This window comes from Coregonus lavaretus, assembly GCF_964263955.1.
Source record: "Coregonus lavaretus genome assembly, chromosome: 14".
NCBI classification, from domain to species: domain Eukaryota; kingdom Metazoa; phylum Chordata; class Actinopteri; order Salmoniformes; family Salmonidae; genus Coregonus; species Coregonus lavaretus.
In genome coordinates this window covers 21,700,089-21,715,764 of record NC_140001.1, presented here as the reverse complement: position 1 = coordinate 21,715,764, position 15,676 = coordinate 21,700,089, and the positions used below count along the sequence as shown (strand labels likewise).

Genomic DNA, 15,676 nt, shown 5'->3' with positions numbered 1-15,676 from the left:
TAACTGCATACTCTGTGTGTCTTCTGTTTGCCAAGCAACATGACAATATGCATAATGTACTATGTAAACGGTGTTGGTATTGTGAAACACCAGTAAACTGTTGAATTAATGTCCTCTGTCACCTCTATCTCCCTCCAGGACATGGGCAGCTCCATGGGAAAGCTGGAGCCCATCTCCCCCGTCAGCCCGGCCCAGATGGACCCTGATCTGGACCTGGTGCCAGCCCGCTTCTCCAAGGAAGAGCTCATCCAGAACATGGACCGTGTGGACCGGGAAATCACCATGGTGGAGCAGCAGATCTGCAAGCTACGCAAGAAACAGGTACAGGTACCGTACAACCATGGGCTATACTGTAGGTCCTCTTCTCTCCGGTTTGTTTGGTGCTTGTCTGTATTTGTCATTATGAGACTGTGTGCTTAGTTGACTGTTTCCATCTGTATTTAAATCTATTATCCCTCTCATTGCCTGTCTTCAGTGGATCTTCACACAGTAAAGCTTTTAGACCAGACATGGCTGTATTGCTGTAATTATTGTGCTGAGTTACTGTAGTTAGGGCTCAGTCAGCCTGCCACAGTGCTCTGCTTCTAGGCAGCTGCATTCTCTTTTGCTTTTGCTTTTCCTTCCTCCTCTCTTCCTTTTTTAGGAGAAAAGTAGGTTAAAAATATATAAAGCCATAAATAACAGCTTCCCCCGGGGGAGAGGAGGATTATGGTGGAGGTTTTGTGACTGTTAAATCACTCATATTTCTTCCTCGCTGTCTCCCTCTTGGCTGCCTGCCACCTCATGTTTTATAGAAGAGCTCTATGGTGCAGCCCCCCCCCCCCCCCCTCCCCCCACACCCCACACGTCTCTCCATTGGCTGGCACTCAAAATGCTGCTTCGTAAATCTAAGCCACCTGCAACCCATGGCACGGTCCACTGTGGGAGGTGCAGGGGGGTGGGCGGAGGGGGGTGGGCAGCAGCAGTGAAGAGAGCGAGGAGTGATGAGGCCCAGTGAATGATTGAACAAGTAAGCTCTGCTACCTAGAAAAGTAAATCAAGCCCACTCCCCGTCCCTTCCCTCAACACACACTATGCTTTTTATGGATGTTTTCTTTTTTTACAGTGCAACCCCCCCCCCCCCCCCCGCCATAACGCTTTCCTCTCTTCAGCTCTCTCCAAGCATTAAAACATCTGGAGCAATTAAGTGGTGTGGTAAAACTTTATTTAAAGAGTTCTGGCAGAGAGGGGGGGCTGGGGCTCAGGTTACAGCCAGCCTGTGTTGACAGCCAGGCTCAGGACAGCTGGTTTATTTTAATTTTACTCTGCCATGGGTTTGGAAGAAGGGGTTCTGGGAATGTGTGCGTTTTCCTCCCCAGCTGCTTATCCATCCCGATTGGGGCCCAGGATGATCCATCACGCTCCATTCTGCTGTGGATCCTCTGAGGGCCCAGGATCAGCTCTCTCTCCCCCTGCTGAGGCCCTGGCCCAGGCTTCTTTCTGGGGAAGGGGAGGGGAAGGGGGAAGGAGACTGGCTCTGCTGTAGATCACCTCCTTGCAGAGCATGCAGCACACTGACAGGGAGCCCTAGCCCCCAGAGAAGCAGCTTCACTAAAACCTCTGACTCACCACTCACATCTGCAGCCCTGCTGCCACAGATGACCAGAACTGCCCCTAGTCTGTTTAGACTGCTTTTCGTATTACTCCTACTTACCTATCCTGTATATTGGAACATCATACCACTTTTTATATTTTACTTGAAGTTGTAATGGACCCTTACGTCAGTTATTGCAGATCTACAATTCTGGTTATGCTGTGAGGAGGCCATAATGTCACCGCTAAATACACATCATGGATGTAATGGATCAGTTCAGTGGATGCTGCTGTGCCATTGCTTTGGCTATAGGCTCTGTCCTGTGGCCTGTTCTCCTGTTTTTATCCCTTGTAAAAAGCCACCAAGATATTGCCCAGAGAGTTGGAAAAGCAAGGCTTTCCAGTACAGGATGGATGTTGTGTTGGCTGACAAAGGGAAAATAGTGTATCCTCCTGACCTAAGAGATACTTTGTCTCCTCAGTCCTACTCACACTCTCCCTCCTCCTCTCTGGCATGCGGCTGGCTCTGTCTGGCTTTGTTTACACCATGTTGTGGTAACCTTCTGGTTAACTGGACCCAGGGGACTTAATAGCTATTACAACTAATAGGACAGTTAGGCTCATCACTGCTGGAGATGATGAGTAGCAGGAGGGGGGGGGGAGCTACACACACACACACACACACACTGCCCGAGTAACCTGTCTCCACGGAAACAGAGAAGCACAAAGGTGCTGCAGGATCAGGGATTTTGCCTTTGTTCTCGGCTTGTGATTAAGGTTATCTGTCATCTGTCTCTTGCATGTTCTTCTCTCCCAACCTGATTCAAAGGGACATCTTGTCTACACACTGTGTTTAACAGTAACCCTGAGTGTTTGTTTGTGACCTGCAGCAACAGCTGGAGGAGGAGGCAGCGAAGCCTCAGGAGCCGGATCGGTCCATGATCTCCCCCCCGCCCAGTGAGGCCAAGCACCGCAGCCTGGTGCAGATCATCTATGATGAGAACAGGGTCAGTACCATCACACACATACACACACACTAGGGATGGGCACGGTTATTGGACTCTAGTATTAAATTACTTGGGAGAGTATTCATTTTGGAGAGAAAAATAGGCATTTTAAGTCTTTGTCTAAAATTAAATAAAATTATCTATATGACATTGCTACAGAGCCTACAAGGATAAACCATTACATTCAACATTTTTATAAAACAACAGTTTCATGACAGTTTGTATGAGTGCGCCCCATAAAAAAGATTCACCAGTAGCCTACACACGTGTAGCTTGTTGTTATTGTGGGTCAATTAAAGCGCTGCTGCAGTCAGAGGCTACATGTGTAGCAAGTGAAGTGGGAGATTTCTAATCAATGCAAAATGGAAATAAAATTACAGAATTAAGTTGGCTAAATGAGAAGGAGTAGGCTACAATGATCAACCAACAGGTAGGCTGTTGTCTCATATGAATGGAGTTGTAGACAAGGACGGGGAGCGCAGCAAAAAAGCCTCAATTAGCTAGCCCTGCTACGTTAGCTAGTTAGAAAAACTTGTTGCTGCCATAGATTATCTATCATACCATTTGGTAGGGCCTGTTTTGACTGCATCAAATCGTTATAAAGAAGCTAGCTAGGTGGCTAACTTAACTGGCTACTGTAGCTAGCTAGCTTCTTTACAACGATTTGATGCAGCCAAGACAGGCACTACCAGATGGTATGATAGATAACCTATGGCAGCAACAAGTATGTCTAAATAGCGCGAGTCGGTTTGGCTTCTCTCTCTCTCTCTGTCTCTGTCTCTGTCTCTGTCTCTGTCTCTGTCTCTGTCTCTCTCTCTCTCTCTCTCTCTCTCTGTCTCTCTCTGTCTCTCTCTGTCTCTCTCTCTCTCTCTCTCTCTCTCTCTCTCTCTGTCTCTGTCTCTGTCTCTGTCTCTCTCTCTCTGTCTCTCTCTCTGTCTCTCTCTGTCTCTCTCTCACTCTCTCTCTCTCTGTCTCTCTCTGTCTCTCTCTCACTCTCTCTCTGTGCCACACATAGACTGTCACACACACACAGTCCCTGGTCCTCTCGCGCCCCTCCCCCACGTTCTGCTGAAACAAGCAGAGCGTAGCATAGTCTCTCTCGAGCCGTGCGAGCAAGTCTCCATTGAAGCTTCCTAAAAAATATCATGATATTATTGGAATGCCCTAACACACACACACACTGTTCTCTCTCTGTGTAATTATGAGTGTGTCTCAATCAGTGCTCAGGCTGTAATGACTGTAATCAGTGCTCATTCCTAAATCACCTCACAGGTTGGCCAATGTTAGAATACATGTATTGACCGCATTATGTGAGCTAGCTGTACCCCGTGGTTCATTATGATCCTAGTTGTTGGGGTGGTAGTGATGTAAGATAATGAGCAAAACCATTCCAAAAACTCAGTCAGACTCCCTTTGAATGAATGTTTCTGTATGACTGAAATAGTGTTTTTTTATTGGATTCCATACAGTGTTATTGGGTTAACAGAAATTGCTTGATTGTAAGTGTTGAGAATGAGACCAAAGCTGTGGAGGGAGACTGGGAGCATCTGGATGAGGTGCAGAGGATGTCTGACAGCTCTTTGATGATGAAAAACGAATATGATAGACTGTCACTCTGCTTCTCCCTTAGACATTGGATTCATGCTGTTTGAGAACTTATTTAGCTAATTGCCGCTATGGAGGGCTGAATGGAACTTAATTTGTATTCGGAGCATTCTGCCGTGACAATGATTGTGAAGAGATGAATGTGTGAGCTCTGTCATTGCTGTTACTTAGCTCGTTATCCCCCCCCCCCCCCTCCCACACAAACACACACACACACACACACACCTCTCTCATGTTTCTCTACTACTGTAACACTCGTCTAGCAGCAATCCAAATACTTTACATTTTTTAAAGTCTAAATTTATTTTTATGTTTACATTTTTAGAACGCAAGGATTTCATACAGATCTACGTCGATCAAAGTAGATTGTTTGATGAGTAGGATATTATCTAGTAGTAGTTAATAATGCATTCATTTCCAATACTCTTAGTCCACCTAGTGGTAAGCACTGCTCCTTGCATACAGATACACAAAACTGAATACAAATGTTTGTGTAGATTGCAATGGTATATAAGGAGTCTTTTCCCACTCATTATGCCGACCCCAGATTGTCCCCTGAATGTGTAAGGGTCACGACCTCTGTACATTTCCTTGCCTTGCCGGGTCAGAATTTTATGGAAGGTCAACTCTTAAAGTAAAGTAATCAATTTAATGATCTAAAGAGAGAGACCTGTTGACTGACAATACTACTGTATACCTTTCACCCCATATACTTATCAGCTCAGAGCTGAATCATGATGGCACCACTGAATCCATGCAGAAGGAGTTGGCTGTGCACAGAAAGCGTGATGATCTCAAAGCCTGGAAGTGTAAGGATGACTCATCCAATGTCCCTGAACTCTGGAAAACGTTCCACTCCACTCTGAGTCCTGCTGAGCCCCACCACCACCACTACACTGGGAATTGCCAGGGACCTCACGATACGATATCATCACGACTCTTACGTATCGATACAATGTGTATTGCGATTTTACACTGCAATTGAATTGCAATTTGATGTTTGACATCTACTGCTGTGAGACGAGAGAGCATGAAAAAATGAGTTTTTATCAGTCATGGAAATAAAAGGGCTGAAATTGTGTTGACTATTTAATAATAAGATGGAGAACAAGCGCTAGCTAACGCTACCTACCTACCAACAAAACAAATAGATACTTGGTGTCAAAGTATCGATTATAATATAGTCTAAAATAATATAGCAATATGTACTGTAGCACCCCCCCCGTCACTACTATCACTGAGTGCTGCTGAGCCCCACCACCACCACCACACTGGTCTGGCCGCACACTCTCCACTCTCCAGGGTGTCCCAGTCCACATGACTTGGTCAGCTCTGCCTCAGTCTATTATACACTTCTCTACAAGTCCCAGCCCTTATGGTGTGGCCCTGTGATTGATTAATTGATTGTTTGTTTGTTTGCATATCATATAAAGGCTCAGAACGGGAGATCCACATTTGGTGCGACGTGTGTGATCCTTAAGTGTATGTGAAGAAGGCAAGGCATTCATGCATGGGTGTTGGTGTTTGTCTTAGGTGTGTCTGTGTGTGTGTGTGTGTAGACCACTGCCTTCCGAGTGGCGCAGTGGTCTAAGGCCACTAGAGATCCTGGTTCGAATCCAGGCTCTGTCGTAGCCGGCCGCGACCGGGAGACCCATGGGGCGGTGCACAATTGGCCCAGCGTCGTCCAGGGTAGGGGAGGGAATGGCCGGCAGGGATATAGCTCAGTTGGTAGAGCATGGCGTTTGCAACGCCAGGGTTGTGGGTATGAAAAAAAAATAAAAAAAATAATAATAATGTATGCACTCACTTAACTGTAAGTCGCTCTGGATAAGAGCGTCTGCTAAATGACGTAAAAATGTTAAATGTGTGTGTGTGTGTTTCAGCACCTGGCTGTAATTACTCCAGTCTCAGCAGCAGCGTGCCTCTGAGTCAGGCCTGGTGTCACTGGTGTCCTCTGGCCCTGTGGGCTTAGTGTCACCTCATCTCTCAGGGACAGGGATACACCCACAGGCCTTTGTCAACACCACAGGCAACACCACTCAAGTTCACTCATCTCATATTAGAAAATGGCTGCCACACAAATACAAGAGAGACAACCGTGACTCACTGGAACTGCACTATCACAGTTCCACTGTCACACACACACACACACACACAAGGTACACAGAGATCTCTCAAGTCACTGCACCTTCCCTCTTTGCTTGTGCCAATATTAAACCCTCTCATTTTAATTACGTATTTTTTATGATGTAGCCCATATTTCCCTTTTCTATAGACTGGAAATGCTTCTGTGACTTCTGTGAGGGAAGAGCAGCTCAATTAGTTTTCTGCTCCAGTGGTAGTCCTCCTGTCTAAGCACTAGGGGGCATATTTGAGTTGGACCAGCCGCACTCACATTCACAATCACTGGCTGCTAATTTAATCTCAGATGTGACTGTTTGACTGGTTGAGATGTATTGGAGGAGGAACTGTAGCGTGTCAAAGCGCCATGTTGATCAACAGTGTTGTCATTGCCCGTCTTAATTTAGCATATCTAAATCTCTTATCTTTATCCCCTTCTCTTTGTTGACAATGCCATTGATCATAGTCTTTGATATGTCCTTAGTCTTGCAGATCTACAGTCGTGAGGTTGCTTCTCAGCCAAGGGAGTGTGCTCACTCACAATTTTGCCTAAGAACACAGCCATGAATAAAGAATGGTACCAACACATCCTCCGAGAGCAACTTCTCCCAACCATCCAAGAACAGTTTGGTGATGAACAATGCCTTTTCCAGCATGATGGAGCACCTTGCCATAAGGCAAAAGTGATAACTAAGTGGCTCGGGGAACAAAACATCGAAATGTTGGGTCCATGGCCAGGAAACTACCCAGACCTTAATCCCATTGAGAACTTGTGGTCAATCCTCAAGAGGCGGGTGGACAAACAAAAACCCACAAATTCTGACAAACTCCAAGCATTGATTATGCAAGAATGGGCTGCCATCAGTCAGGATGTGGCCCAGAAGTTAATTGACAGCATGCCAGGGCGGATTGCAGAGGTCTTGAAAAAGAAGGGTCAACACTGCAAATATTGACACTTTGCATAAACTTAATGTAATTGTCAATAAAAGCCTTTGACACTTATGGAATGCTTGTAATTATACTTCAGTATACCATAGTAACATCTGACAAAAATATCTAAAAACACTGAAGCAGCAAACGTTGTGAAGACCAATACTTGTGTCATTCTCAAAACTTTTGACCACGACTGTATATCAGTACAATATTATGAGAAAGTCCTGATCAGGAAATGGCAACATGTAGAGACGTTTCCTCTTCTCCCACTTCTCTCATTAAATGGTGCTTAAGAAGGAGGGTTCTCTGAGGTAAGTTAGTCATCATCTGCAGTGTGTTACACCTTCTCTTGGATGAGGAAGTATTAGAAAGGAAAGAAGAATGAATAGAAAGAAGTAGTGAGAGGGGAAGATGATCGAGGATCATTTTTCTGAGGGGGAATATGAAAATATGACCTTTTATGTGTCCCTTCCACTTTAACTGCCTACTTAAAGGAATATGGGGGGGTGCACTCACTCCCTCTGCCAGGCGAACTGCTGTGTTCACTGAGGGAAATTAACTGAGATGGAAAGCAATAGAGTATGTGGTGTCACTAAGGAGAATCTATCGGACCAATGAATCAGAGAGAAAGTTACAGAGGAAAAAGAGGAGAGTTGGAGCGAGTGCGTGTGGCTAAATGTATAGAGCTCAACTGAGTAGAGGTCATCTGTGATAGAGGCACAGCGATGGAGTTAAGCCTTCTCTCTCTCTCTCCCAATCTATCTATCTATCTGTCTGTCTGTCTGTCATTTAGCAGACACTTATCCAGAGCGACTTACAGGAGCAATTGGGGTTAAGTGGGCACTGGGCACAGCGACAGATGTTTCACCTAGTCGGCTCTGTGATTCGAACAAGCAAACTTTTGATTACTTGCCCAAAGCTGTTAACCGCTAGGCTACCTGCCGCCTCTAGTTCTCGCGCGCTCGCTCTGTCTGAAACCACAACCTAAGAACGCTGTGAGGGGAGATCTTTCTCTCTGTTTCGTCAGATGTCCCTTATTGGAGAAGCACTGCAGCCATACAGTCTTACTCTCTCTCCCAGTCTCACTCGCTCTTGCTCTTTCTCACTTTCACTCTCCTGCTTGCTCTCGCTCTACCCCTCTCTCTCTCTCCTGGAATCAGTGCTCGGGGAGGTGAGTCATCTTTTATCCAGGAGAGGAGAAGAGCGAGGGAGCTAAGGCGAGGTGCTGCCTTGTGTTAAAAGCTCTAATAATAGTTGCTGCATCCAGAGTGCCCATCCAAACGTCATTGATTGAGTGAGCAGGCTGCTGTGTTGCCTTGGTGATGGGAGACGTGAGGCTTTGTTGTTGACATGTGCTGAATGTGTTGATGTGTCTGTTCTCTCCTCAGAAAAAGGCAGAGGAAGCTCACAGGATTCTGGAAGGACTGGGACCTCAAGTAGAACTGGTGAGTCTCTGCTGTTTTTTCACCTCTTAATGGTCATCTGAATAAAAAATCTATCAACATCTCATTTTCACATTATTTGACCTTGGGGAGGAGGGATAAGTAACGGAGGAGAAGTTTGTCTGAATTCAAAGATATGGGTAGCAGGGGGTTTAGGGAGCAGGCCCTGGAGAGAAAGCATGAGGTGGGTTTAGTTTTCTGTTCAGGAATGAGCGTGAGAGATAGACCGACAGAATGATGGTGCTGTCTGTCTCTGATGGCTAGGAGCCAGACACAGCAAGTGTTTGATTACTGTGCTGCTTAATGTCTGGAGGAGAGGATCTTACTGACAATATCAGTCAGAGCCAGTCATCATACTTGCTCTTTTTAGGCTGATTTAGGTTTGACAATAATACCTAGTATTCAGCTAGTTGCTTTAGAAGGATTTTGTTATGAGCAGTTGAAAATCTAGTGGAGAACCACAGTCACTATAAATGGCAGGCATCTGATCAGGGTTCTGAAGGAATATTAAAGTCATAGGATATAGTATGGCTCATTGCACACATTCAATTTCAGTTCCCTCCAACAATGTGATTACAGTAATCCCTCGTTTATCGCGGGGGTTACGTTCCGAAAATGACCCGCGATAAGTGAAATCCGCGAAATAGAAAACTTTTTTTTTTTACAATTAGCAACTATTACATGTATACAAATACAGTGACTCACGTGTAGGCCGTTTCACTGCTCTTCAGACTGGGCCGCTGCATCCTGACTGCGCTCTGCAGTGTTCTCTTCTTCTGAAGCCCGCGGTGCAGGTGTGTTTGTTCGGGAGAAGAACATAGTGATAGGCAGCTGTTGTCGCTCTTTTTTCTTCTTTGCAAAAAGATCCTTGTACACCGACATGCCACCATCGATTACGTTGGAGAACTGTAATGAACGGCTCATCAAAGGGTCCCATTCCTCAGCTACTCGCTTAAGTTCAGTGGCCATTCGCACCATGGTTGCTAAGCGACCAAGCGTTAGTCCTTCCTCCTCATCTCTCGATTCATTGATTCCGTAATGGCGAGCAACGGCTGCATAGCTTTTACCTTCCCTTAGCATGTCCAGAAGTTTAACTTTATCTGAGATAGGTAGCATCTTCCGCCGTTTGGGCCCATCCGCAGGTGCTTTTGTCGGTCCAGGCCGTTTCGTCGACATTATGGGTTTAGGAGATGTTCGAAATTACAAGATAATTTGGCCAACTTAATGTAAATTTGCCAAGCTGTTTTATGTACGTACACATAACTGCACGAGACGACAAAATGATAGCACAATTCGTAGCATGTTTTGATACAAGAAGCGGGAGTGAGTTTTTAGCGAATCAGAATGCAGAGCACAATGCACCAAAAAAAAAAAAATGCATTATGAAAATCCGCGAAATAGCGAATCCGCGATAAGTGAACCGCGAAGTGGCGAGGGATCACTGTAATGTGATTCACTTAACTGAAATAGAGGAGTTTTGTTGGTAAAATAGTTGGACCATAAACAACAAGTTCAGATTCAAATGTTTGACCCATGAAAGCTGTTTGTCATCCATTGGGTTCCTCAACTTTTTAACTCCCTTGTGTCATAAAAAAAAAAAAATGTTTTCGTTTTGGAACCAAACTAATAACAATTTTACCCAAAGATGGACTTCTTCACTTATGAGTCTGGAGTGAGAACAGTCTTTAGAAGTGCTGGATTAGGATGTCATGTCGTCATTCTGCTTACTAGTTGTTGTTGTCAGCTTGGCACAGCAGTAACAGTTATATAGTACTATGGAGCTCAGGGTGATCCTCAAATGAGCCTCACGACGGCCTTTGTTTCACACTCTCTCGCAGACATATTTATTAATTTTGGGCCTTTGATTAAATTAATAATAGATTAATTAATAAATAGAATTTGATTGTTCAGTTGGTTGAGTTATTGATTGATGGTACAAAATCTGAGCCAAACTTTTTGACAGACCTTTCTCGGATATTTGTATAAACCAGTATGATATCACACCATCATTTCTCTGTCAGACTCTGTTGTTCAATCTCAGATATTCAACATGTTGTTTGTAGAATGTAATGGGTGAATGTTGTTACTGCATCTGGCATAGTAGCTTTGCAATGACACCAGACAGGGTGCAGAGAAGGGAGCGTAGAAGCTGTAGATGTGTGTATAACCTCCTAGCCTTCATGTTCCATACTGCTGTGAAAATGAATTCCCACCTCTGGCAGCATCACTAACCCTTTCATCTCTCTCTCTCTCTTTCTCTCTCTCTCGCTGCTTCTCTCTCCCCCTCTCAGCCTCTGTACAACCAGCCTTCCGACACCAAGCAGTACCATGACAACATCAAAATGTAAGTTAGCCCACCCTCTGGGGTAAAGGCACTGGGTTTATGCTTGTGTGTGTGTGTGTGTGTGTGTGTGTGTGTGTGTGTATGTCTGAGTGTATGTCATCTGTCCCTGTGGGCTCTGTGATTGCTATGGTCCTAAATGCCATTACTGTGCTCCTTCTCTAGTCTAGAGAGTCCCATCCCAACAAACAGACACAGACCATCAGTGTTTCTGTGTCAACCACGCATGCAATCTTTATAGCTGTGGTAATGCACTGAAACAGTATTTAATCTTGTGGTCTCTCTCTGGTCATGTTTTTGTGGAAATGAATTTATAGTGTACCTTTTTTCATAACAATAGCAACGTAAGTGAAGGATTTTTATTTTAACATATGAATATGATGCAAAATGTGCCAATGGGGTAAATGAGATGGCCACTTTAGCTCTTAGTTGTCAGTGGAGAAGGAGTTGGATGGTATGATACTAGACATGACCTCTTACCTTCACTGCCCCTCTTTCTCCACTCTTTGATCCCAGCACTGTTTGATCAGTATTATTGCCTCAAAGCAATTAGCAGAAAGGGTGTGTGTGTGTGTTATTAAATACCGCTGTATAGCTTTGATCCATCACAATTGACTTCTTTGTGGTGCCCCTAACCAGTTTCATAACCTTGGCACCCGTCCCTGTTGAGAAAGATGAGTACCTTGGATTCATAGACACCACCCTCAACCCTGCTCCCTACCCTACTTAACCTCTCTGCTTCCTCCGTCCGCTACCCCTCTCATCTCCCACACTGACACAAGGTTGGGGCCAATAGCCAGTGTTCAGTATGTCAGAACCTAGAATATATAAATCCATGGAAATATATCCACAGGTAGCTCTTTATTGTTTATTTTCCACCGTAATCTTACACACATTACAGAACGGGAATATGGACCATGCTTGCGTCTTTAGTGCGGCACATATCAACATGAAAACACTTCTTTTGCACAACTATACTTTCCACGTGCCTCATGTTTCTGGTGCCGTTTACACTAAATTACAGTGTACTGTGATTTCTCAGGAATATGGTGCATGCTTAGTGTTGGACAAACGAAACCTATTGAAACAGTCCAGAGCAGCTAATCTCTCCTTCCACCATCTGGTGTCCGGAGCCCAATGCCACCTCTGTCTTTAAAGGACTTAACCTGTCAGTCCTGGTCTGGCCTTGATTTGATTTGATTTGATTTATTAGGCTCTCCATTAGCCGATGCCAATGGCGACAGCTAGTCTTACTGGGGTCTGACACTTTGCGAAAAAAACACTACAGAAAAAAGACTTTACAATTTACATACATTTAAAAACATGAATGTGTGTCTGTGTGTGTGCATCTATCAGTTACAGAAGCCTGCTTCTCCTCTGTGCACCTCTAACATCTATCTATAGAAACATGTCTGCTATGTGTGTACATCTGTGTGTGTTTTTGTCTGTTGTCTGTATGTATTACGTCTAGTGAATCAGTGTTTATATGGGTCTCAGTATGTGTTTACATTTTAATGTGAGTTTAGATGTTTGTTTATATAGGAACATGTGTAGATGGGGGGTGTCTTTATGTTTTGATGAAGAGGTCATCGTGTCCACTTATTTTTAGACTGCGTTCTGTGATGTCTCCTGCGTAACGCACAAGTGCGCACACACACGGCTTCCTGCTGTCTGTCTGTCCTTGGCTGTGACACCAGCTGATGTGACTCATGTAGAATAAGATTACATTCATCAGGAGGAATGTGACCTTACAACTGACAGATTAAGTGTCAGGAATAAAACTTAATTTTACACCAAAGAAAGAGATGATGGAGGGAGCGGCTGCCAAAGCAGATTACTGCCCTGACCTTTATTTGAAGAACTCTGGCTGTCTCTCCATTCCTGGGCCACACCAGCTTTAAATGTTTGGCTCCTTGTGTATGCTCTCTTGGGTAAATAAATTAAACAAGCTCCAGTAATCTTTTTGAGTGTGGACTGTATCACTGTATTGTACTATACTATATTATATGGACTGGAATTACGCACCTCATTCAAACCCTGAAGCTGGGAGAAAACACCCGATGCTGGTGCAGGACATGCAGCCTACAAAGCTACAATAATACAGTAGTAGGCTGACGCATTATCCTACCTTTCATAATATTTCCCCATGTTGTGCAACGTGCATATTACCTCTTTCTCTCTCTATTGTTGCTTCATTCCTTCCTTGCTCTCTCAACAGTTAAATGAAATAAGTTTTGTCGTCCTTATCCTCATCACTGTAATGACATGCTCGAATAATATAGGGCTAGAATAGGATGAAGACAGCTTTTGCTTCTTTCTTCACGAAGATTGAATGCTAATGGGTCGAAATAAATAACTGCATCACGCCACCTCTCTTCTTTCAAACTCCCTGCTGCTGTATTTAACATTCAGCAAACAAAAGAGCAAGTTTGCATCCCTCTTCGAATAGTATATTAGTATAAGAAATGCAAAAAACAATGCCCAATAAACTATTCTAGCTTTTCCTGGGACTCTACAAGACTGAGGAGAGAGGGCAGCTGAGAGCAGGTGCATATTGCACAAGACAACAAAGATTGAGGCTATAAGTTTGAAGCGTATGCATTCATTAGCTAAATATAAGGCTAATACTACATTGAATGTATTACCTGAAAGAGGTATGCTAGGACATATATATATACATTGAGTATACCAAACATTATGAACACCTTCCTAATATTGAGTTGCACCCCCCACCCCCCTTTGCCCACGAGCAGCCTCAATTCATCGGGGCATGGACTCTACAAGGTGTCGAAAGCGTTCCACAGGGATGCTGGCCCATGTTGACTCCAGTGCTTCCTACAGCTGGATGTCCTTTGGGTGGTGGACCATTCTTGAGACACACAGGAAATTGTTGAGTGTGAAAAACCCAGCAGCGTTGCAATTCTTGACACAAACTGTTATGCCTGGCACCTACTACCATACTCTGTTCAAAGGCACTTAAATATTTTGTCTTGCCCATTCACCTTCTGAATGGCACACATACACAATCCATGTCTCAATTGGCTCAAGGCTTATAAATTGATCATTAACCTGTCTCCTCCCCTTCATCTACACTGATTTGAAGTGGATTTGAAGTGACATCAATAAGGGATCATAGCTTTCACCTGGATTCACCTGGTCAGTTTATGTAATGGAAAGAGCAGGTGTTCCTAATGTTTTGTATGCTCAGTGTATATCAATCTTGAACAGGATTATCTATTTTGGATGCAATTTGAGTAGAATTGTTGGAGAGACAGGGCTCGCGTGCACACTGATTTAAAGCAATAATATTCTAGTCATAGGCTATTTTTAAAACTCTGCAGATACAATTTTAAAAAATACGTTGACCCCCGAAAGCCAAATGGAGATATGGAAATTAGACGTGCATTAAGATATATTAGTCCTAATATTTCTGTAGCATTTTCACAAGGATAAGGTTACCAGCTGATGAGATGATAAATGCATTGTGAACTGCGCGCCATACTGAGATGCGCTGTCTGTCCCCACCCTGAGCATTAATGATTGATAATGCAGATAGCAGAGCAGAGAAGGCCGTAGAGAAGCCAGGTTAGGACATTGCATATAATTGAACAGTTCCATTTCATGTCATGCTGTTCATAGAAATAATCTATTATAATTTACCGTTTTACTCGCAGTTATTTATTCTGGGAAACGGGAGTGGATTTGGGCAGGAAATCTCTAATTCTCGCTAATGTGGTTCCCGCTATTAAACCCTAATAGAGACTGCCGTTGCATGCCTGTGGTGTGTGTGTGTGTGTGTAAGGGGATAAGATGGAGTTCATACCTGGAAAGCGGGACACCGTGTGCTCACAAAAGCTTATTGTTGTTGACATAAGAGCGCCAATCATTGAATGTGTGAAATCATAGAAATAAATACATGTTATTTCTTTTCTTCCCCAAAATATCTTCATCTTCAGCAATATTTGTGTTGATTTTCCACTTCTCTGTCTATGTGTTCTCCCTTTCCAACTGCCTCTTTTATTTATCCCTCTTTCTCCTTTCTTCACCCTTCACAGAAACCAGGCGATGAGGAAGAAACTCATTCTGTACTTTAAGAGGAGAAATCATGCTCGGAAGCAGTGGGTGAGTACAGAACAGTGTGCTTCTCTGCTGGGACTGCTCTATGACCGATGACCAGACTGAAACTGGGCCAGAAGCTCCTTGAAGAGAGTCCATGTTCCACAGACCAAAGGGAAAGAGCTCTAGGCCCTTGTGCCTGTTCTTTATTAACACTGTAGCAGTAGCTAGTCCTATGCAGTGTTGGAGCACGGCTGTTACGGCTTTTGAAAAATTAAGGTCTAAAAAATTCAGCTCTCCCAGGACTTTTTTCTCCATCACATCAAGTCTGCTTCCTGTCTGGTTAGGAGATAGCAGATAGTATAGGAGAATCACCACTGCTCTCTCTCTCTCTCTCTCTGAGTGTGTGTGTGTGTGTCAGTGATTGAGCAGGACCGAGGCAGCAGGCAGGGCTATAAATAACCCTGCTATCGATTGTCCATTCTCTGAAGTCAGAGTTAGGCAGACATCCTCAAAATCACCCGCCCTGACAGAAAATCTTTACCACAAATCAAGCGCTGACTTTTCCTGTGTAATATATTTCCACAGGGATACACTAT

The 15,676-nt window shown here is 44.1% G+C and overlaps 1 protein-coding gene across 1 annotated transcript in view; it reads left to right on the top strand.

Moving 5' to 3' along the window:
• Positions 1 to 15,676, top strand: part of LOC311141887 (nuclear receptor corepressor 2-like) — a 183,323-nt gene that overhangs the window by 114,658 nt on the left and 52,989 nt on the right. Inside the window, exons 6-10 of the mRNA XM_084177385.1 lie at positions 139 to 321; positions 2,463 to 2,579; positions 8,627 to 8,683; positions 10,972 to 11,024; positions 15,077 to 15,143. Coding sequence (XP_084033511.1) covers positions 139 to 321; positions 2,463 to 2,579; positions 8,627 to 8,683; positions 10,972 to 11,024; positions 15,077 to 15,143 — 477 coding nt within the window. The remainder of the gene's footprint in view (positions 1 to 138; positions 322 to 2,462; positions 2,580 to 8,626; positions 8,684 to 10,971; positions 11,025 to 15,076; positions 15,144 to 15,676) is intronic.